The sequence below is a fragment of the Daphnia magna genome, linkage group LG1 (genome assembly GCF_020631705.1).
Source record: "Daphnia magna isolate NIES linkage group LG1, ASM2063170v1.1, whole genome shotgun sequence".
NCBI classification, from domain to species: Eukaryota; Metazoa; Arthropoda; class Branchiopoda; order Diplostraca; family Daphniidae; genus Daphnia; species Daphnia magna.
In genome coordinates, this window is record NC_059182.1 from 4,174,125 (window position 1) to 4,192,996 (window position 18,872).

The following is an 18,872-nucleotide window of genomic DNA, read 5'->3' on the forward strand; positions in this document are numbered from 1 at the left end:
ATTTATCACATTCCATGGCCAATTAACTTAAACATCTTCGTTCACGATGAGGCTTGTATTTTTTGTGCCAAAAACTAATCATGTAATTGTAACACAGTTGGCAGTATGTGAAAGGCAATGCTGCCCTTTTCATTTTTTATTTTATGCATTGCATTTTCAACATTTAGTTCCATCATCATCGATTCATTAGCGGAATCATGCCAGGCTCCGAACCGGCTGCTGGTCCAGTCCTCTTGTTCCGGCCTTGTTCAGCTTGACTGAAAACGGTGGTCGTCATGCTCCTCGTCTTCGGGCACTTCCCAAGACAGTTCATCATCAAACAGCCTATGGCGGGGCACTTGATCGAAAATGGGCAACTTCAGCAGAAATCCTATTACGCCAAAAAACCAACACGTAAAGTCAACATTCGAAATCGATAGTTTACAGCTCCGTATATAACTTTAAAACGTTCTCGTTTACCTGTCAGGAGGCCACCTACAATGGCGACAGCAAGAGTGGTCAGAAGAGCATACATTTGAAAAGCCGCCTGATTGGTGGCAGAACGGCCCAGCCCGGGCTCCATATCAGCAAATTGGCTCTTCAGTTGGATGAATTCCGTCGTGTTCAATTCGGGTACCCTGGCTGGGAACTGACGGAACAAACTGCCATCAACATAAACATTTAAACAATTAACCTCTTTTTAAAAAAGAAAATCAAATCTAACACTATATTTTATCTAAGAAAAAAACAATAATACCTGACACCGTATTCTTCTTGGGTTGCCATGGCAGCGGTAATTGCTCCGACGATGCCCGCCATCACGCCGGGCATACCGTGCAAATTGTGGACACCACAAGTGTCGTGAATGTTCAGCTTCTTGTTCATGGCAGGCTGTGACAGTAGTGAATGCACATTTTTATTGTAGCATTATTTTAAAAAAATTTAAATAATATGTTAATCGATCACACCGTAAAGAATCGATAGCCGAGAACAGACAAGGCTCCCGCAGCGCTTCCGACTACCATCGCTCCCCACGGATGGATCATCATATCCGCCGCAGTTCCGATAGCGACGCCTCCAGCTAAAGTCGAATTTTGAATGTGAACCTGATAGGAAAGATTAAGCTCTGATTGGTTGATTGTTTGCTGATTTAGGGTAGAGTAAAAATGGAGTTCAATCCGACTTCGACATACCATGTCGAATTTATTGTCTTTGCTGACCAAAGAGGAGAGCGCAAAGGCCGTTACGCAACAAGCGGCCAGCGAATAGTAAGTATTGATAACTGCCCGATGCTGGGCATCGCCTTCGGCCAATCCGGAGTTGAAGCTGGGCCAAAACAACCAAAGGAAAATGGTACCTAACGGCGGGAATGTTTGAAAATGCATTCCATTTGAAAGCCTGTACACAGTTTTCAACATTACCAATCATTGCAAACGTATCGGATGTGTAGGAAGGTCCTTCGTTATCAGAAGAATGATCTCTGCGCAGCACAAAACTGACGGCCAGACCAAAATATGCGCCAAAGACATGGACGAGCATGGACGCTCCGATATCCGAAACCTGACGCAATTGAATTCATTCAAAACAATGATCCATTAATCCCGTACAATTTCAATATACTTTGAAGGTCTCCAATCCAAGGTGTTCATTGCCAGCGAAGATGACGATTTCAATCAGCGACATAACGATCAACTGGAACGGGGTGGTCACTCCGAGGACGGCCCCGAATGAAATGAGAACAGTGGCCGATGCAAAATCAGCATTCAATAAACTATTTTCAACAAATTTTTGCTCGTTTAAAATTTAAAAACAAAAATCACGTACAGAAATTGCGTTGAATTATAGAATCGACGTACTTGGTAATACTAACGTGAATCGAATCGGAACCTTCCAGCCCGTGGAAGAATCCCTGACAGAGGGTGGCCCATTGCAAGGTAATGGCGGCGATCAGGAAATTGAGAGCAACAGCGCTGTAGCCGTACTTCTTTAAGAACGTCATCAAGAATCCGAAGCCGATGAAAATCATGACGTGGACATCCTGAAACACTGACCCCAAAATTCGCATTACATTAAACAAACGATTCGAATGCATTTCTAAGGTCATTTGATGCGTAGTAGATCTCCGTGTCGTTAAACCCCGGCCACGCCTCGTCAACAAGACAAACGAAGCAAATTCTTACGTTGAACAACAACTTACTGGGATAATAGTGTCCGAGAGTATTGACGTCATCATTAGGGCGATGATGTCCGTTGGCACTTTCCGTTGTCTTTTTGCCAGCGTCGCTGCTATTTCCGACGCCATCCTGGACTGCACTTTTAGGTGGCGTCGTACCTGCGTGAATCTCAGGCTCGGCCGGCGAATCGTATTCAACGAAAAAACCGAACAGGACAATGAGAACGGCCTGAAGGAATAACAAGAACGGAATGTGCATCATCCGCGGCCGACGCGGCTGCAAACGATCTTCCATCGACATGTTGAATTCTGTATTTGAATTTGATTTTGGCTACCCAGGCAACGCACGTGCAGTAATAGCCGAGTCTGACAGACTACTGAACACCGGCCAACGTTGGTATACGTGTGACGGCGACCTCTGCTGTCCGTATGTTTTTTTTAATGATTTTCCTTCCCATTTCTACCGTCCAGCCATTAAACGAGGTAATCTTGAACATTTCAATCTATAGGCATTCTGTATGTTTTGTTTTGTTTTTTTAAATATACACCTGCAACTGAAAACACGCATTGGTAAACACGACGGGAACCCATTTTTTGGCTGTGTTATCACACGAGATCTCATTCACAGCCAGACTTCCCCGATTCTTAATGCAACACACTTGCAATAACAACAAATTTAATTTATGCAGAAGCGCGTGACTTGCCGTGTGCACTACCGCATTCCCGACGACCCCATACACCCACGAAACTTTAGTTGGGAGGGGGACAACTAACGAACTGATTTTTTCTGGCAGATATATCAGTGGACAAACGAAGGATAATTAAAATGTGGGGCTAATGAACCCTCGTCTATAATGTTTTCTGTGCTAAGTGGGTAGACATGTCTCTATTAATTGGGGCTCCATTCAAACGGCTTTTACCTGTTGATTTTCCCCGTAGATTGGGGTACGATAGGTTGACGATCTCACCGTCACATTCTATTGGAAAGCGTTTTCATTTCGTTATCATATGATTGGCTTTCTTTTTCTCTTTCGGTTTGTTTCAAGTAATGATGAATCAATCTCATCTCACATTGAGGTGGATAGCATTTTAAAAAAAACTTTGTAACAAGTTGGGTCGAGTCTTTTTTTTTTTTGCTTTTTTCTTAAATAAACATCTGATTTGTTTGCTTTGAATGCAACTAGATGGGACAACAAAGAAAACTGAAACGAGCATCAGCGTAAATCGTTAATCATATGGTATAACACATTAGCACATCAAACAATACACTTCAAGGGCTCAAGTATAGAATTAATCTAGAAGTTTTTCTCTTTAGCCACGGATTGTAGTAATGATACAAATTATTTTAAAAAAAAATGGCAGTGATCAAGATATTGTGCGCCACATTTGCATATATTTAAATGTGCGTATCGCCCACTGCTTTGCCGTGATGGACCATCGGCGAAGCCGACGTGTCGTGATGACTGACCTGACTGATCCCTTGGTGATGGTGATCTTCTTCGGGCACTTCCCACGATAATTCGTCATCAAACAAATGATCTCTAGGCACTTTGCCGAATATTGGCAAGCGCAAAATCAGCCCTGAATTCGAAAATGTCATTATTAGCACAAACAATCAAACTCACAACGTATAAAATGTAAATGAAACACACCTGTTACTAGTCCACCACTGATTGCTATTGCCAAAGTGATGAAGAGTGTCGCGATCTGATAGCCTCCCTGCATCGAAGCTGAACGACCCAATCCCGGATGGAGATGTCCAATGTGATGATGAAGTTCGGCGTATTCGGCAGTGCCTTCCAGCGGTCCTCGTGCCGAGAATTGCCGATACAAACTGTTGTCCAACATTTGAATGAAATTTACATTTCCAATTTCTATAAATGATTGAAAACTATCATCAAGTTCAACCTGTATCCATATTCTTCTTGAGTGGCAGCTGCGGCTGTAATCGCACCGACGATTCCCGCAATCACGCCGGGCATGCCGTGCAAATTGTGAACGCCGCAAGTGTCGTGAATGCCGAATTTGCGGTTAATGACTGGCTACATTTCAGCAACATCGTAAGGCGCGTGAAAAACGTAAGTTTGAAATCAATCAGCTGACGACATTTTTGTTCACGTATCCTCACCGTAAGGTATCGATAACCGAGGACGGACACCGTTCCGGCGATACTGCCGACAATCATGGCACCGAACGGGTTGATCATCATGTCCGCCGCTGTGCCGATGGCCACGCCTCCAGCCAGCGTTGAATTTTGGATGTGGACCTGAACGATTCAAAATGTAATCACGAACCAATCGACGAATCAAAATCGATCTACACGAACCATATCGAATTTGTGTTCTTTGCTGACTAACGAGGAGATGGCAAAGGCCGTCACGCAACACGCGGCCAGCGAGTAATACGTGTTGATTACTGCCCTATGCTGGGCATCGCCTTCAGCGAGTCCGGCATTGAAACTGGGCCAAAACAGCCACAGGAAAATGGTTCCTGAATGTCCAGCAATTTCATCATTTTTGATTAGATCATCATCATACGAACGGATTCAGTGCAAATGTATACCAATCATGGCGAAAATATCAGAATTATAACTGGCCCCTTCTTTCTCCGATGTGACGTCACGACGCAAGACGCAGCTGACGGCCAGCCCGAAATAAGCGCCAAAGACGTGGACGAGCATCGATGCTCCGATATCGGAAATCTTTAAATTCAAATCAAATGGTTTTTTTGCAGCAGAAGTTGAAACAAAGTCATTCACAATAAATTACCCTCAAAACTTCCAGGCCGAGATGTTCGTTACTGGCGAAAATGGCAATCTCACAAACGGCCATGACGGCCAATTGGAGTGGCGTCGTGACGCCGATGACGGCGCCGAACGAAATCAAAACAGTGGCCGACGCGAAATCAGCGTTCAACAAACTGAATTTTTAAAACGAGAAAAAACAAAAACAAACGACGTCATTCATTTCACGCTTTCATCTGCATACATTTGCATATTATACCTGGTGATGGTAATGTGAATTTTTTGGCCGTCAAATGTGTGGTAGAATCCCTGGCAGAGCGTGGCCCATTGGAGGACGATGGCGGCAATCAGGAAGTTAACAGCCACGGCACTGTAGCCGTACTTCTTAAGGAACGTCATCAAGAATCCGAAACCGATGAACATCATGACGTGCACATCCTGGAACACTAAAACCCCCAAACAGCAAAAGAGAAAATTTAAACCGCATTGAATCGTTTAATTGTTTTTAAAGAGCATCACATCGAATTGGTTTGGAAATTTACTTGGATAGTAATGGCCGAGGCTGTTGCCCTCGTTGGTGGTCGCATTTGCATCTTTGTCGAAGGCCCTGGCGCTGTGCGCCTCTTTGTCGTACTCGACAAAGACCCCAAACAAGATGATGAAAGCCACCTGGATTGCCAGTAGGAACGGGATATGGCGTCCGTGCATCAGGAAATGTTTGCACGACATTTTTGTTGATAGCAAAATATCAAAGAATCTCAGAAGAAACACCAGAGATGTACAAATTCACGAAGGATTTCTGGGTAAATCACAGGATTCTTTTCTCTTATTATTGTGTTTTTACTGGGAGCAGCGTAGCTCTTCACGTTGGCCACCTGGACACTCGGCTGTTCGACAGCCCTTTATGCGGCCGCTCTTTTATAGCCAACGTCAAAGTTCAATCACACAGAAATGGACTACACAGAAAAACACCTACCTCCCTTGTATCCAGGCGATTGACACTGGGCTACGACACGAAAGCCAACTGTTACGCAACAAGCCACGATCCAGGGAAAACAAAACACAAAATTCAGAAATAATAAAGAAATGAAGAAAGTATCAACAATGGCGGTAAACAACACGCCTTCGTGGACGTTTTAACGAGCGTAAACGTTACGTGTCACGATTTTTCTGTTCGATGAAATTTCAATCAGATGACACGGCACGACGTGTGTATGAGAAACACAGAGCCAACCACCCGAATGAATGCAGGATTTTTCCACAAATGAGGATGCAAATGGGTCGTTAATTAAGTTCTCGGGCACCTCACGATTAATATTTAAGTGCCCGCTATAATCCTGACGAGTTTGACGTAAAAATACAGCGAGAAAAGTTGCAAATGCAAAGTGGGCAAAGGTATGAGATTCTAAATGTCCGCTCAGCTGTTTGGATCTTAGTCCCCTCGGAAGGGGGGGAGTATTTATCTGTTTTCTTTTTTGGGGGGCTGAGTAAGGAACAAAAATTGAAAATACATGCAAAAGGGAAGGGTAATAAAGAAAATTGGTGCAAAAACCCCCGTCTCAAATGACGACGGTTGCCCTTGAGTTGCCTTAATCCTAAAGGAATTTACATAACTTGGTCTCATTGAGATGGTCTCTAGGTTGGTTCTCGACGAAACGTTTTTTTTTTGGGGTTCGATGTGTGCAGACGCATAATTCGCATTTTGTCCAGTCAGCTGAGACGTTTGTACAAATTAGTCTGCTGATGCAGGCTGTCGCTGTGCGGAAAACAACGTTGTTTGTTTTCGTTGTTGGACACAAACATGGCGATCTATAACGAACCTGCCACACTTGAATTACTAATTCATTTTTGTTTTTTTTTCTGCATGACCTTTTATTTAATCGAATATTTAAAGATACCTGAGAAGGGCACCACCAATCGAGGCTTAAAAAATAAAAAAAAATTTTTATTAAAAAAAAATTAAAAGAAAAAAAAAAAAAGAATATCCCAAAAAACACAAGGAGGGAAAGTCAAATGGAATTGCCAATTAGTTTGAAATATGTTTTATTCACATTGCCACTTTGGTTGTTTTAAAGAAATAAGCGTTGGAATGCCGGAAGTCCTATATAAGAAGTGGAATCAAATAAGGACTAACCGCATAAACTAAATAATACATGAACTATCCAATTTCAAAACAAATCAACGAGCTATACAGGACCTCCCATGAATTTTGGCAATTTATTTTTTTTAATTTTTCTGTTTTCGCATTGGCATTGATTGGTTGAGGCTAACTGCATCAAACGAGTTACGATAAATGAATCCGATCGACACACACGAGAACTAGATCTCTATGCAAAACTGTATGTCTGCTGGTGACATTCAGAGCGTGTCGTTGTCAACAGATGACGCCACCGTCTCTTAATTGATGGTGTGATCTCGGTCGTTCGCCCTCAAAATCGGGATTAGTGTTGTTGGAATTAAAGCAGCAGATAGAAATTGAATCCAGTTTTACGCTGTTTGGTGCCATACTCTGACGTACGATGATGGCACCCAGCCGTCTGCTGACGTTATAGCAAGACTGCGTTACGGACGTTTGCTATTAGCATTGTAATCATTTTCATCATGTTGAGAGAGAAAAAACAACAACAAAAGAACGGCGTGCCGATTGAATACAAAAAAAAAAAAACAATCCAAATTATGGATGGAATTCCCGACGTTAAGGCTCTCGTCACCTGACGGGAAGTCGCGTGAAAACGATGCCCAATTTCTTCAGACAGGATGATGATGATGATCCATAAATAAAAATTGTGTGCGTTGAATTATGTAGTAAGGGCTGTGGTTGTTGTTCAAAAGGTATAAGTTAGATCCGATTGCAGCGTGAACAACAACGTGATATTACTGTGCGGAGGGCGCTATACGTCTGTCGGGAAACCAATTTGAATATTTATGTAGCAGGTGTATGAGTATAAGGTGTGTCTCTGCACAGAATTTTCGGACCTATAATGAACTGGCTGAATGAACAATGTTGTGCTCAGCCCGTTCAAATTTTCAAAATTGAACAGATCGGTCTTGAAAAACAGCGTCAATTTTCGCTCAACAGATGGCAGCTGTTGCTTTGAGAGTGTAGAAACAATCACATTTTCACCTGATAAGCGTCAATAACGTAAGCTTGATTTTGTCTGGCTGATATGCAAAATGCAATATCAACAAACAAATTTCTATAACACTTGATTTTTATCAGAAAGAATATGAAAAACAAGACAGGACCGTTCGAAGGATATATCTATGGTAGCTTAATATAAGCCCAGCTTGGAACTGTCTCAATGAAAAGCTCGTGAAAAGCTCTTCTTCTGACATAGTTTCAGTATCGCTGTTTATATTTATACAATGATTAGTTGACAAAATAAAGCTCTGATTGCAGCATATATACGTCGTGGCTCTTGTATGGGTATCGTCTCGTATACAGTTAAAGTGAGAGAAAGAATTTTATTTGATGAATCAAGACGGTATATATACAGTCCGATAGCGGATGGGCAGCTCGTGTATATACTTTACAGTGTGGAAACGCACGTTTACGTTGTGTGTTTCGTTTCAGCCGCTTGACAACAAGAGATCCGCATTAATCTCTGATAAACGAGGAAACAAAAAAAAGAACCTGTCTACGTGATGAATAACGATTATAGGCATAAATCAATAGATTTCGACATTATTTACATGGGGAACAAACAGAAATGGTGATCTTTTATTCCCCTCGCCACGAGTACCTACGGCTGTTATCATCACAAGGAAACATTGATACACAAATTGACAATCACGTGAGGTGAGGTGTGATAACGATCCGTGAGCTCATTTGCCTATGAGCTCTTCCCATCAAACGGAATATGTTGTTAATCAAATCAACGTATCCCCGTTTATTCTAATTAGACGTATAGAGCTGACACTTAGGGGATGAATATATTTATTTTCTGCCAGAATATGAAGTCAGTCTTTACAACACCGTGCCCAGTCTCATCGATAACGTCGTAATAACAAAAGACGAATCAATCAAACTAAATCAATTGTATTCATCTCTTTGCAGTTGAAGCTTTTTTTATTATTATTTTTCGCTCGTATTGGTGCATGTAAATGAACGCCAATGTGAGCTGCAATTAGAAATGGGGAAAAAAATAAAAAATTGAAGTATCGGAGACACGCAAAATCCCGTAGTTTATGTTTAACGTCTAGAAGTGGCAGGGATTGGCTGCTGTCCGGCGATCCTGTACAGCCAGGCGTAGTAAACCGATAGGCGGGTGAAGACGCTTGGTTCCGCAGGATCGCACGTTTCACTGCGCTTAGACAAAACTCCGACAACGATAGTTGTTTCAGTAGGAGCAGTTCCGTATGTTTGAACCAGTGGAGATCCTTCGTCGAAATTGCATGGAGCAGCTACAAGGAATGGACAAGTGATCATCAAGGCATCCATCGTGTAAAAGAATAGCCGAAATTGCTCTACCAATGTTATCCATGTCCATGGCGCAAATCATCTTGGAAATTTGGAATTCGTTCCGCGCCGTAACGTTCCACAAATTGCATTGTCTTCTATCATTTTAAGTTGTGCATGACGGAGTCTTGGAGAAAATCCTCCTCCGGCCTTAAAAAAGGTTAAAATTATCAAGAATTTTATGGTATGTTATGGTGTTAAAGAACCTACCACTGTAGCGCCCCATCCCATAAACGTCCCCATAGGAGTTGGTAAATCATCTGTAAAGACTTCATTGAACTTGATGAAATTTCTCAAGACGCCGTCAAGTTTGATCAATGATGATAGCTAAAAATGAATATTTCGAATGGGTTCAAAACTGCCATAAACTTCTGTTAGCGTATTCAATCAACCTCAATCAGTGCAATGTCGTCTACTAGCGTGTCATTATCGAACGTGTCGTAAGGGATCACTCGGAAAACGGCATGCCTTTCTTCGGAGTAGTCGTAATCAATCAAATTGACCTGTCCGGCCACAACTACCAACTCGCCAAGAACCTTACTAAAGAATACAATAACAATCAATTTAAAAAAAATAACAATAGTCATTATTTAATTAATGAAAAATGATGGATGCCCATCGCGAAAAGAGATAACCCACTTCTCCAGACAAGACGCAGTCGTGACGATCCACTTTTCGCTGTAAATGAATCCTCCACAAATGTGGGAATTCTCGTACTCGATGGAGACAACATAAGGGAACATGGCTTCATATGGTGGTGTTGCATCTGTTGGTGCTATGGTGATCGGTGTCCCTCCAACAAGGCGTTCCTCCACATGAGGAGCACCTTACATGCAAAACAAATTAACGTACAGCTGCAATGAATTGCTACTAAAGAAAGGCTTGAAAACTATAACGTATTACCTGTAACAACAGCGACAATAGCTAAGATGAAGAACACGATGGGCTGCATGATGGCTTCTGTTCGCCGACCTCGTCAGTAACTGAATCCCAGCGTCCGAACGTCAGAACAAACATAGAGGCTCTCCAAACGTTCGGACTTTGAACCGAAACGATAAACACAAAACGAAAAAAAAAAATATTCCCCGACAAATCAAAATGGCCTTTGTCTAAAATGACCAAGGTGCAACAAGCAAATCATGAGATTGACAGTCTGTTTACTGTACATCGAACGTCACTCGTTGCGCAATTTCAACGCCGTCTGTTTAAGTTGAATTTCATGTGTATATACTGAATTCAAATTTCCATACCAGCACCTTTACAATCAATACATCACGTTGGGAACTTAATTATTCAGAGGGGTAAAAACCCATGTCTTATCGTTTTCAAGTTCTATGATAATTTGTATAGGTCTATACAATTACTGCGGCTGTGGACCGGCTGTTTGCTGCAGCCACGAATAGAAAATGGACAGACGAGTGTAGACGCTCGCAGAGTCCACCGAGCAGCTCTCCGCCTTTGACATGACACCAACGGCGATGTGTTGCGATCCGCTAATTTGAACGAGGGGAGATCCTTGATCATATTGGCATGGAGATCCGGCAGTGGGGACTGTATTATATATTACAATAAATCCTTTTTCGTGAATCAATTGATCTTACGCGATAATATAGGAGATGATTTTACCTGGTAGATCGGCAATGGCACCGTTGGCGCATATCATAGACGCCAGTTTGAATTCCGGTTGGGAATAATCGCCACATTGAACTTCTTCTTTAATGTCTACGGTTCCGTAGCGAAGTTCAGTAGATTGCACCTCATCTCCCTATTTTACAACGAATAATTAATGACGTAATTACCATAATTATTTAGACTTTTTATGTTAATATGATTACTGCATCAATTGCACCCCATCCGATGACGTTTGCAGTCAAATCATCCGTGTCGACTTCGTTGTAGTTCACAAAATCAATGTTGGGCGAGGTCAAATCAATGTCTCTCGTCACCTATGCAAATTAAAATTTATACCCACCCCCTCAGATCCAATTTTGGAGGTGATTTTAAATAACGAGTCTTTATATACCTTGAGAAGCGCAATGTCGTTCATTTTGAACGTACTATTGTACCCTTCGAAAACATAAATATTGTAAACGGATATGATTTGCTCGGAGCCCGTCGTCACGTCCCAATTCAAGCCGCCCGCCATGATTTCCAACGCGCTCGGTAATTTCCTTTCGTCATGCAAATAACAGAGATATGGACGAAGAAAAAAAAAAAAAGGTCAAACGATCGTCTTATCTTTGGATTTCCATTCGATCGTGACGCACCCAACGACGCAAGACGCTGCCGTGATGATCCATCGGATATTGTAAATGAACCCGCCGCAGAGATGGCGTTCGTTTTCAATGACCGAGACGACGTACGGGAATTGGCCCAGCGTGGCCGCATCACCTCCGATGATGCGTTCGTTCAACACCGCCAGTCCTTTTAACGTTATAACGTTCGATCAGTTAAAATGATGCTCTAATAATTGCATTACATATACCTGTAACGGAGCAGATGATAGAGAGGAATAGGAGAACAGGTTTCATGGTTGCCGACGGTTACTAACGGCATAGGATAATGTCATATCGCATCTCACAAAGTCTTTTGTTGTTGTCGTGAAAAATGAAAAATGACGGGCGTGCATAATCGTTAAGTGATAAGCGTCCAATGATTCATCCATCATGTGATTACATATACATTTTCTGGATATTATAGCGGCTAACGTATATGTATATAGTTCATTTCAATGCTGAAGCACAGATGGCGACGTTAAGAATGGTGCATAAAATCAGTGTATTAGAAATTCGTTTGAAATACTCATTTCCATAGCCGTTTTAAGTATATTTAATATATATTGGAGGGTAAGAGATAAACGTTTCCACATTTCAAACTTTGATGTCTTCGACACGCATTCGATTCAAAACTGATTATGAAGCGCAGCAGCAAACGTGTCAACTTCCCTTATCATTTTCTATCATATCATTTTACTAAATCATAAATGTCTTGACATGCATCATCTTGATGATCTTATATTGCCCTATTTATTCAAAACGAATTGAGAGAATTCAAATGTTCATAATTGAAGGTTCTAACGTGTTTATTCATGTCCAAAAAGTGTTTGCCAACGACGTCGTTCATCAACGCGTCGTCAGTAATAAGGGTGGTATTGAACGACATCTCCTAAGAGATGGTTTCACTTGAAAATTTCTTTGTACATGCTTAGATTTTACCAGGTGGAACGATTGTGGTAGGTTCAGGTGTAATAGGTGCAGGTGTCGTTCTAACCGGCTGTTGACCAGCTGTGTTGATCAGCCATGAGTAGAAGATGGAGACGCGCGTGTAGACGCTAACAGCGGTGTCCAACGAGCAATCCTCACTCTTGGATAAGATGCCAACAACAGTTGCAACCTCGTTAAATTTTTGAACTAGTGGTGACCCCTCGTCGTACTTGCAAGGTGACCCGACAGCCCGCCCATTTTTGGCAGGAGGAGTAGGAGCAGGAGTTGCTGAAAGATGAAAAAATTAAGTAAGGTCGTTGTGTTGTGTTTTAGATTTCCATGATGTAATAGACAACAGAAATAACATCTCGATTGAATGTCATTTATCCTCTACTAACATTCGTCTTTCATGATTCATTTAATAAATGACTAATCAAATTTTGAAATGTTTAACTTACCATCAGGGACAGTCGAAGCGCAAATCATGGTGGCGAAATTAAAGACGGTAGTATTGAAAGTTCCACAAAGATCGCCGGAACCCTTAACATTGATGTGGGCTACCCCATGACGAAGATTGACGGATTCGAATCCTCCCTCCTATTTCGGACATTCATCATTCGAAAAGTTTGAACAGGACGCATTTTGACAAAATGTATCTATACATACGAAAGTAGCGCCCCATCCCATGATTTCTGCCGGCAACGTGTTGTCTGCCTCGTTGTATGCAACAAAGTCAACGTTAGTGTAATCAAACGTAATGTTTGCAGTGAGCTGTCAAGAAATTATAGCCGATGCTGATCATTCATCAAATGCTTTTTATGTACAATTTATACAGTACCTTCAGCAGAGCGATATCGTTTAGCTGCAAGATGTTGTCGTATTGCGGGAAAATGGTGACTGTGTACACGGAAATCGTCTGCTCGTTAGGGTCAGCATTGATAGCGCTTACTTGGCCGGCAACGACTTTCAATTTGCTTGGTGTTTTCCTTGAGAAAAAAAAAAAAAAAATAAATAAAAGAGAATTTTAGTTGGTAGTTCGTAGGCCTGCAATCAACGTCCAGCAGCTTACGTTCGATTAAAAATTATGTCTTACCCTTCAACACAAGAGGCTGCGGTGATGATCCATCTTTCGCTGTAGATGAAACCACCGCAGAAATGGCGATCATCATCAGTTATGGAAACCACGTACGGATATTGTCCAGCCACGGCTTGATCTCCAGCATTAATGCGCCCGTTTGGAAGCGCTTCACATACATCAATTTGATTATAGGTTCGCAATTTTAAATTTGTATATATAACTTATTGCGCTTACCAGAGACGGAGCAAACGATAGCGATTAGGAGTAGAACGGTCTTCATGGTTCTCAACTGGGTTTCCAAATGACAGTCGTTCGGCTTCGCTCTCCTGTATCCCTAAATATGTTTGCCTCGAACTTTGAACGCGTCTACTTTACGATAACAGGTGATTGATATGTAGGTGTTCGTTTCTTTATCGCGCATCGGTTTCGATTGCTTTCACAATTGCCCACAGTTTTCTTAAACCATCCACTCGTTAACCGTTGCATTTCAGTCGTCTGCGTGAATGTATATAATGAATGCAATACTATAATGAGCAATTTTTTACCATTTTTATCGATCAATGGCTTCTACCAAGATATTACGGCGTTCGACATTCGAAGAGGAACATCGAGTTGTATAATGCAAACAACCCACATCTAATCCAACACACGTGCCTACACCCAAACTATAGAAATCCTCTGGAATAAAAAAACCCATGATTATTTTTAGGGGGAATTAAACCTGTAGGGGAAAACCGTTAAACAACACACAGCTAAATCCTCTATATTTTGTACATACACAAAGTTTCGTAATCCTCGTATCAAACATCGTGATGGAAGATAAAAAATCAAACAACGTACCCAACGATGTGAAAGAACGTCTGTCTTCCTGACACGCATCAAGACAAACCGAGTCGTATTACATATAGACACGTTAATCTATTGCACCGAGTTTCTAACGACGAAATATATGACATTAGAATTAACTACATAGACCATACGTGGAGGTAAATTAAATTCCCCTAGTTTCTTTTGTTTACTTTTAACGAAAGATTTTATGATATGGAGAAAACCTCGTACACGTACTGTAGCCTACACATTAGCCGATATAATTGTTTGTTTTACGCTTGCTGGTATATATCAATATACAAAGTCCCCGTATCTCATTTTTAAATGGTTATAGATAGCGGGGGTTTTGTAGCAGGAAACGACATAGTTCATTTGGGTGATTTAGGGATTCAGCGATGTCTAATAATAATAACAAATACATATAGAAGATTTAGTCAAAATGAATCGATTGCAGTGATTATACGATATTCATGTTCGTATAATCAACCGCACATTGATTATACGAACATTCCCGATAGAATTATCGGCTGTCTTGTGGACGATGAGGTTGCGGTCCGGCTGTGTTCAGTAACCAAGAACCAAAGAGGGACAGACGCGTGTAAACAATAGGTCGTCCCAACTCGCAGATTTGCGTTTTCGAATAGACGCCGATGGCGGTGGTGATTCTCAGCGATTCATTAGAAGGATCAGTGAATTCCTGGACGAGTGGGGATCCTTCGTCGTAAGTACAAGGAGTTCCGGCAGGAAGTTCTTTCCAGAAAGAACAAAAACTGAACTAATTTGCTTAACATATTGACAGAATTATATATCATCACACACACACACACACACACTATATATACCTGAGAGCAAAGTGCCTGCAGCACATATCATTGTTGTCGGATCAAACTCCTCGTTGCCAAAGGGTCCGCACGTTGCGTAGTCATTGGCTCGTACTGCCCCATAGCGAAGGTAAAGGGATTCGTACCCTGCCTCCTATTTTGGTCAGTTTGCGAAACGCGTCAGGGCATTGTTATATCATTTAGGAATACTTACGTAGGTGACGCCCCACCCCATGGTGATTGCTTCTTTCGTGTAATCCACCTCATTATTGTATTCAATGAAATCAACGTATTCATAATCGAACACAATCTCTGCCGTGAGCTGTTGACAACAAACAAACCAAACATATTAAATGATTCAAACAAATCAAAATCAAAAATTAAAAAAAGCTTTGCTTATAATACTAACCCTAACAAGAGCGATATCATTCGCTTTGTTCGTGCTGTCGTACTCGGGAAAAGGATTGAGGGTGTACACAGCCATCGTTTGCTCGTTAATGTCTGGATTTAAAAGGTTAAACTGTCCCACAACGACCTTCAGTCTAGTTAACGATTTCCTATAAACGAAATGGCAACGAATGAATCGTTAGATTTCTATTATATAATAAGGACAGGAATGTTACCCAACAAGACAAGACGCTGTCGTAACGATCCATCTTGAGCTGTAGATGAATCCGCCACAGAAATGGCGTCCATCTTCTGTGATGGAAACTACGTATGGAAACTGGCCAGCCGAAGCCGAATCACCTCCGATGATGCGACCGGTCTGAGAAAACGACCCTTAACGAATAGACATGAACGATTATGCAATAATGAAGGACAATAATGTTACATTTTGCAACCAATTTCCAAAAGTGTGTTAGACCTGAAATACAGAAGATTACGGCTACCACAACTAAAATGGACTTCATCATTGTCATCACGAGTTGCAAACATATCACAAACGCGTCTGGCTGTTAAATGACGTCCGACCTGTTCGCTTTCCTTTTCCAAAATAATATTTGAACGCTGAACTGCGAGTGGGGACATCTGAATTGGATAACAAGCAATTTTTCTATAACCGGGTTTTCCCATTTAATTCTCATTGTTTCAACGTGTCGAAATTGTTTGGGATAGCACTGTTGGTATTAGTCCTAAAATGAGCGGGATGATTGGCCATTTAGGACTACCGCGGACGAGTGAGTCCCGCCCCTGATCAGACACGTTCAAACGAATTGTACGTACACTATATACGTACAGTTTACTACCTTTACTAACCGATAGTCCAGAGTCTTTAGTAATCGGTGGTATGGCTGACAAGCGTCGTGTGGCGTAGTAGTGGCTGCTGTGTTCTTCTCCATTTCATTTTCCTGAAGAGACGCGAAGAAACTGGATGTACAATGATGTTGATGAAGAATCAAAGGAGTTATGTGTACAGACAAAATACTGATGGTGTTGATTTATTGTCTCACTCTCCCTCTTTGTTTTGATCATCAGCTCCCAAGGCAACAGAATGAAACGAGGTAAGCTGTTTACTGTTTCACGACGATTGTGTGGTGTGTCCAATGTAACTCGCAGTTAATTGCTAAAAAAAGTGAAAATAAAGGCCATTAAAGTTGGATCCTTAGGCGACGAAGCGTAAAATTTTAAGTGTTTACCTTTATAGAAACAGAGGCTGCGATAACAAACCAGCATCTCTCACCGTCTCTGAATTCAAACTGTTCGGAATGAGTCACCAGTTAAAAAATGTTTTAGAAAAGTTAAATGTCTTCAGTTGGCCTTATAGTTTGGTGGAAAAGAGTTGTATTGAATAATCAAATAAGGTATAGTATAATTGCCATTTAAGACTTTTGGGCTTCAGAGGCTCTTGCTATATCCAAAGTAAGAGGAACGTGTTATATAGTCAGCACTTTGTCCTTTAGAAATGTGAGCTGTCTTGGGAACGCGTTGGTTGTTGGCCGGCTGTTTCCAGCAACCACTTTGAATAGACGGACAAACGAGTGTAAACTCCCGGATTTTCCAACTTGCAGCCCCCTGTTTTAGAAAAGATGCCAATAGCAGTGGGGATGACCAATGCAGGATTGGCAGGATCGGTTAGTTCTTGCACGAACGGGGATCCCTCGTCATACTGACAAGGAGACCCGTATGGAGCTGGAACAAGAGGAACAATACCAAATGATATTCATCACGATATAGACGGTCTGGATACGGTAGACTTACGTGCGGGCAGGGATATTCCAGCGCAAATCATGGTCGCGGTATCGAATTCATTGTTTGTATAATTGCCACATGGTAGTGTAGCATTGGTTGCAACGATACCAACACCCCCGTAACGTAAATTGACAGACTCCAACCCTCCGTCCTGTTTCAACCAACGATAATGTCAACATGCTCTTCGAGGCGGCAACGTGTTTTTGCTATGTAAGGAAATATATACGCACAAAGGTGGCACCCCATCCCATGACCTCTCCTGGAATGTTAGCCGCTTCGTTAAATGCGATGAAATCGACATATTCCCCATCGAATAGAATATCTTCTTTGAGCTATATCAACGAGAAGACAATGAATTATATATAGCAACCGTTTAAGTTTAACATTACACGTGTCTAACCCTAATGAGTGCGATGTCATGTCGTATGAACGTACTGTTGTACTCGGGAAAAATCGTGATGGTGTAGATATCCATTATCTGCTCGTTAACATCTGGGTTTATAAGGTTGAACTGTCCGACAACGACGTTCAGTGTCTGCATGGATTTCCTATAAACAAAACGGCAAGAAGAACTTGATTGCAAAGACCAATCTGAATCTCAATGAATCCCTTTTCTTTCAAGTGAAAATTGCCCGCCATTTGTTATTCGCCATTACAAAATGTGAAACTGACTATTATAATATACCCAAAGATACAAGATGCTGCAGTGACGATCCACCTCGTAGCGTAAATGAATCCACCGCAGATGTGACGACCATTTTCAGTAACAGAGACGACATACGGAAATTGCCCCGGTGAAGCCAATTCTCCTCCAGTGATGCGCTCACGTATTCCTTAACACCAAAAACGATACGCCAATGTCTATCTATATACCTTAAACGGTTTCCATTTTCAGCAAGACCTACCTGAGACTGTGCACGTAGCAGCAAAAAGAAGGAACAAAATCTTCATCGTTATTCAACAATAACGCACCAGCCAACCGTTCGGCTTGTGTTCGCATACGATACAACCTTTGCGAGGTGGTACTTCATTGTTCGAAAGCTAAATATCGATATACAGTACGCTATAGATAAGCAATAACGCTATACATGTTCCTGTGTGCCCATTATAAGGCCTATTATTCAAACCAAATTATACGATAACGAAGATGGGCCTTGTGATGTTCACGTCGTAGCTAAAGCCATGCATCAGTCACGAACTAAGTACCAACGCTTTAAATCGAATGGAGTACCTGCATCATCTTTTCAATGACACGAACATATTTGCGCTTATACTTTTTGAAATTTAATTCATCGATTAATGGAATAGAAACATTTAATTTGTTGATGTACTTGGTATCAAACTCTGTACAATGCTGATAATCAGTTCATAACCAAGTTCACGTATGATGTTATAGTC

General features: G+C 41.6%; 6 protein-coding genes across 6 annotated transcripts; all 6 read right to left on the reverse strand.

Annotated features, from left to right (window-relative positions):
* Positions 1–40: 40 nt before the first annotated feature.
* Positions 41–6,237, reverse strand: LOC116931366. Its single transcript, XM_045178948.1, is given in 20 exon segments — positions 41–256; positions 258–370; positions 460–641; positions 737–870; positions 948–1,085; positions 1,173–1,336; positions 1,401–1,539; positions 1,600–1,750; positions 1,836–2,025; positions 2,177–2,483; positions 3,621–3,733; positions 3,805–3,986; positions 4,061–4,190; positions 4,281–4,325; positions 4,328–4,418; positions 4,479–4,642; positions 4,715–4,853; positions 4,921–5,071; positions 5,155–5,341; positions 5,438–6,237. Coding segments are annotated over 20 exon segments (2,988 nt in total). The 5' UTR covers positions 5,625–6,237; the 3' UTR covers positions 41–175.
* Positions 6,238–8,918: 2,681 nt separating this feature from the next.
* On the reverse strand, positions 8,919–11,991 carry LOC116934100 (trypsin alpha). Its single transcript, XM_045179013.1, has 11 exons — positions 11,840–11,991; positions 11,622–11,778; positions 11,378–11,525; positions 11,190–11,300; positions 10,981–11,119; positions 10,258–10,905; positions 9,994–10,180; positions 9,747–9,894; positions 9,565–9,681; positions 9,367–9,504; positions 8,919–9,299 (listed from the first exon to the last, which is right to left on the reverse strand). Exons 1-6 carry the CDS (start codon positions 11,883–11,885, stop codon positions 10,715–10,717), a joined length of 792 nt encoding a protein of 263 aa, XP_045034948.1. The 5' UTR covers positions 11,886–11,991; the 3' UTR covers positions 8,919–9,299; positions 9,367–9,504; positions 9,565–9,681; positions 9,747–9,894; positions 9,994–10,180; positions 10,258–10,714.
* Positions 9,394–10,306, reverse strand: LOC116931363 (complement factor D). The gene is made up of 5 exons (XM_045166971.1): positions 10,258–10,306; positions 9,994–10,180; positions 9,747–9,894; positions 9,565–9,681; positions 9,394–9,504 (listed from the first exon to the last, which is right to left on the reverse strand). Exons 1-5 carry the CDS (start codon positions 10,304–10,306, stop codon positions 9,394–9,396), a joined length of 612 nt encoding a protein of 203 aa, XP_045022906.1.
* A 427-nt stretch (positions 11,992–12,418) lies between the features above and the next one.
* Positions 12,419–14,025, reverse strand: LOC116931354 (mite allergen Der p 3). The gene is made up of 6 exons (XM_032938917.2): positions 13,870–14,025; positions 13,651–13,801; positions 13,396–13,543; positions 13,224–13,328; positions 13,016–13,154; positions 12,419–12,845 (listed from the first exon to the last, which is right to left on the reverse strand). Exons 1-6 carry the CDS (start codon positions 13,913–13,915, stop codon positions 12,559–12,561), a joined length of 876 nt encoding a protein of 291 aa, XP_032794808.2. The 5' UTR covers positions 13,916–14,025; the 3' UTR covers positions 12,419–12,558.
* A 357-nt stretch (positions 14,026–14,382) lies between these two features.
* On the reverse strand, positions 14,383–16,714 carry LOC116931358 (serine protease ami). Its single transcript, XM_045178996.1, has 7 exons — positions 16,542–16,714; positions 16,150–16,313; positions 15,908–16,064; positions 15,694–15,841; positions 15,499–15,606; positions 15,306–15,438; positions 14,383–15,213 (listed from the first exon to the last, which is right to left on the reverse strand). The coding sequence occupies exons 2-7, from the start codon at positions 16,202–16,204 to the stop codon at positions 14,984–14,986; spliced, it is 831 nt and encodes a 276-aa protein (XP_045034931.1). The 5' UTR covers positions 16,205–16,313; positions 16,542–16,714; the 3' UTR covers positions 14,383–14,983.
* Positions 16,715–17,049: 335 nt separating this feature from the next.
* On the reverse strand, positions 17,050–18,535 carry LOC116931359 (serine protease ami). The gene is made up of 6 exons (XM_032938923.2): positions 18,380–18,535; positions 18,160–18,307; positions 17,875–18,022; positions 17,705–17,806; positions 17,484–17,625; positions 17,050–17,414 (listed from the first exon to the last, which is right to left on the reverse strand). Exons 1-6 carry the CDS (start codon positions 18,423–18,425, stop codon positions 17,182–17,184), a joined length of 819 nt encoding a protein of 272 aa, XP_032794814.2. The 5' UTR covers positions 18,426–18,535; the 3' UTR covers positions 17,050–17,181.
* Between the last annotated feature and the right edge of the window lie 337 nt (positions 18,536–18,872).

Bases quoted from the DNA above. Each gene is read 5' to 3' on its own strand.
- LOC116934100 (XM_045179013.1), bottom strand. From the start codon at position 11,885: ATGAAACCTGTTCTCCTATTCCTCTCTATCATCTGCTCCGTTACAG. The intron at 11,526-11,621 runs GTGCGTCACGAT...GCATGACGAAAG, and splicing joins GCAGCGTCTTGCGTCGTTGG to GAAATTACCGAGCGCGTTGG. The intron at 10,906-10,980 runs GTAAAATCATCT...TATATAATACAG, and splicing joins TGCCATTGCCGATCTACCAG to TCCCCACTGCCGGATCTCCA.
- LOC116931358 (XM_045178996.1), bottom strand. From the start codon at position 16,204: ATGACAATGATGAAGTCCATTTTAGTTGTGGTAGCCGTAATCTTCTGT. The intron at 16,065-16,149 runs GTCTAACACACT...CTATTCGTTAAG, and splicing joins CGTAATCTTCTGTATTTCAG to GGTCGTTTTCTCAGACCGGT. The intron at 15,214-15,305 runs GTATATATAGTG...CTTTCTGGAAAG, and splicing joins TGCAGGCACTTTGCTCTCAG to AACTTCCTGCCGGAACTCCT.
- LOC116931359 (XM_032938923.2), bottom strand. From the start codon at position 18,425: ATGAAGATTTTGTTCCTTCTTTTTGCTGCTACGTGCACAGTCTCAG. The intron at 18,308-18,379 runs GTAGGTCTTGCT...TTTGGTGTTAAG, and splicing joins TGCTACGTGCACAGTCTCAG to GAATACGTGAGCGCATCACT. The intron at 17,807-17,874 runs GTTAGACACGTG...TCGTTGATATAG, and splicing joins ATGACATCGCACTCATTAGG to CTCAAAGAAGATATTCTATT.
- LOC116931354 (XM_032938917.2), bottom strand. From the start codon at position 13,915: ATGAAGACCGTTCTACTCCTAATCGCTATCGTTTGCTCCGTCTCTG. The intron at 13,329-13,395 runs GTACTGTATAAA...ATTTCTTGACAG, and splicing joins ACGATATCGCTCTGCTGAAG to CTCACTGCAAACATTACGTT. The intron at 12,846-13,015 runs GTAAGTTAAACA...TTCATCTTTCAG, and splicing joins CGCTTCGACTGTCCCTGATG to CAACTCCTGCTCCTACTCCT.
- LOC116931363 (XM_045166971.1), bottom strand. From the start codon at position 10,306: ATGCAGCCCATCGTGTTCTTCATCTTAGCTATTGTCGCTGTTGTTACA. The intron at 9,895-9,993 runs GTGGGTTATCTC...TGTATTCTTTAG, and splicing joins ACTGCGTCTTGTCTGGAGAA to TAAGGTTCTTGGCGAGTTGG. The intron at 9,682-9,746 runs GTTGATTGAATA...ATTCATTTTTAG, and splicing joins ACGACATTGCACTGATTGAG to CTATCATCATTGATCAAACT.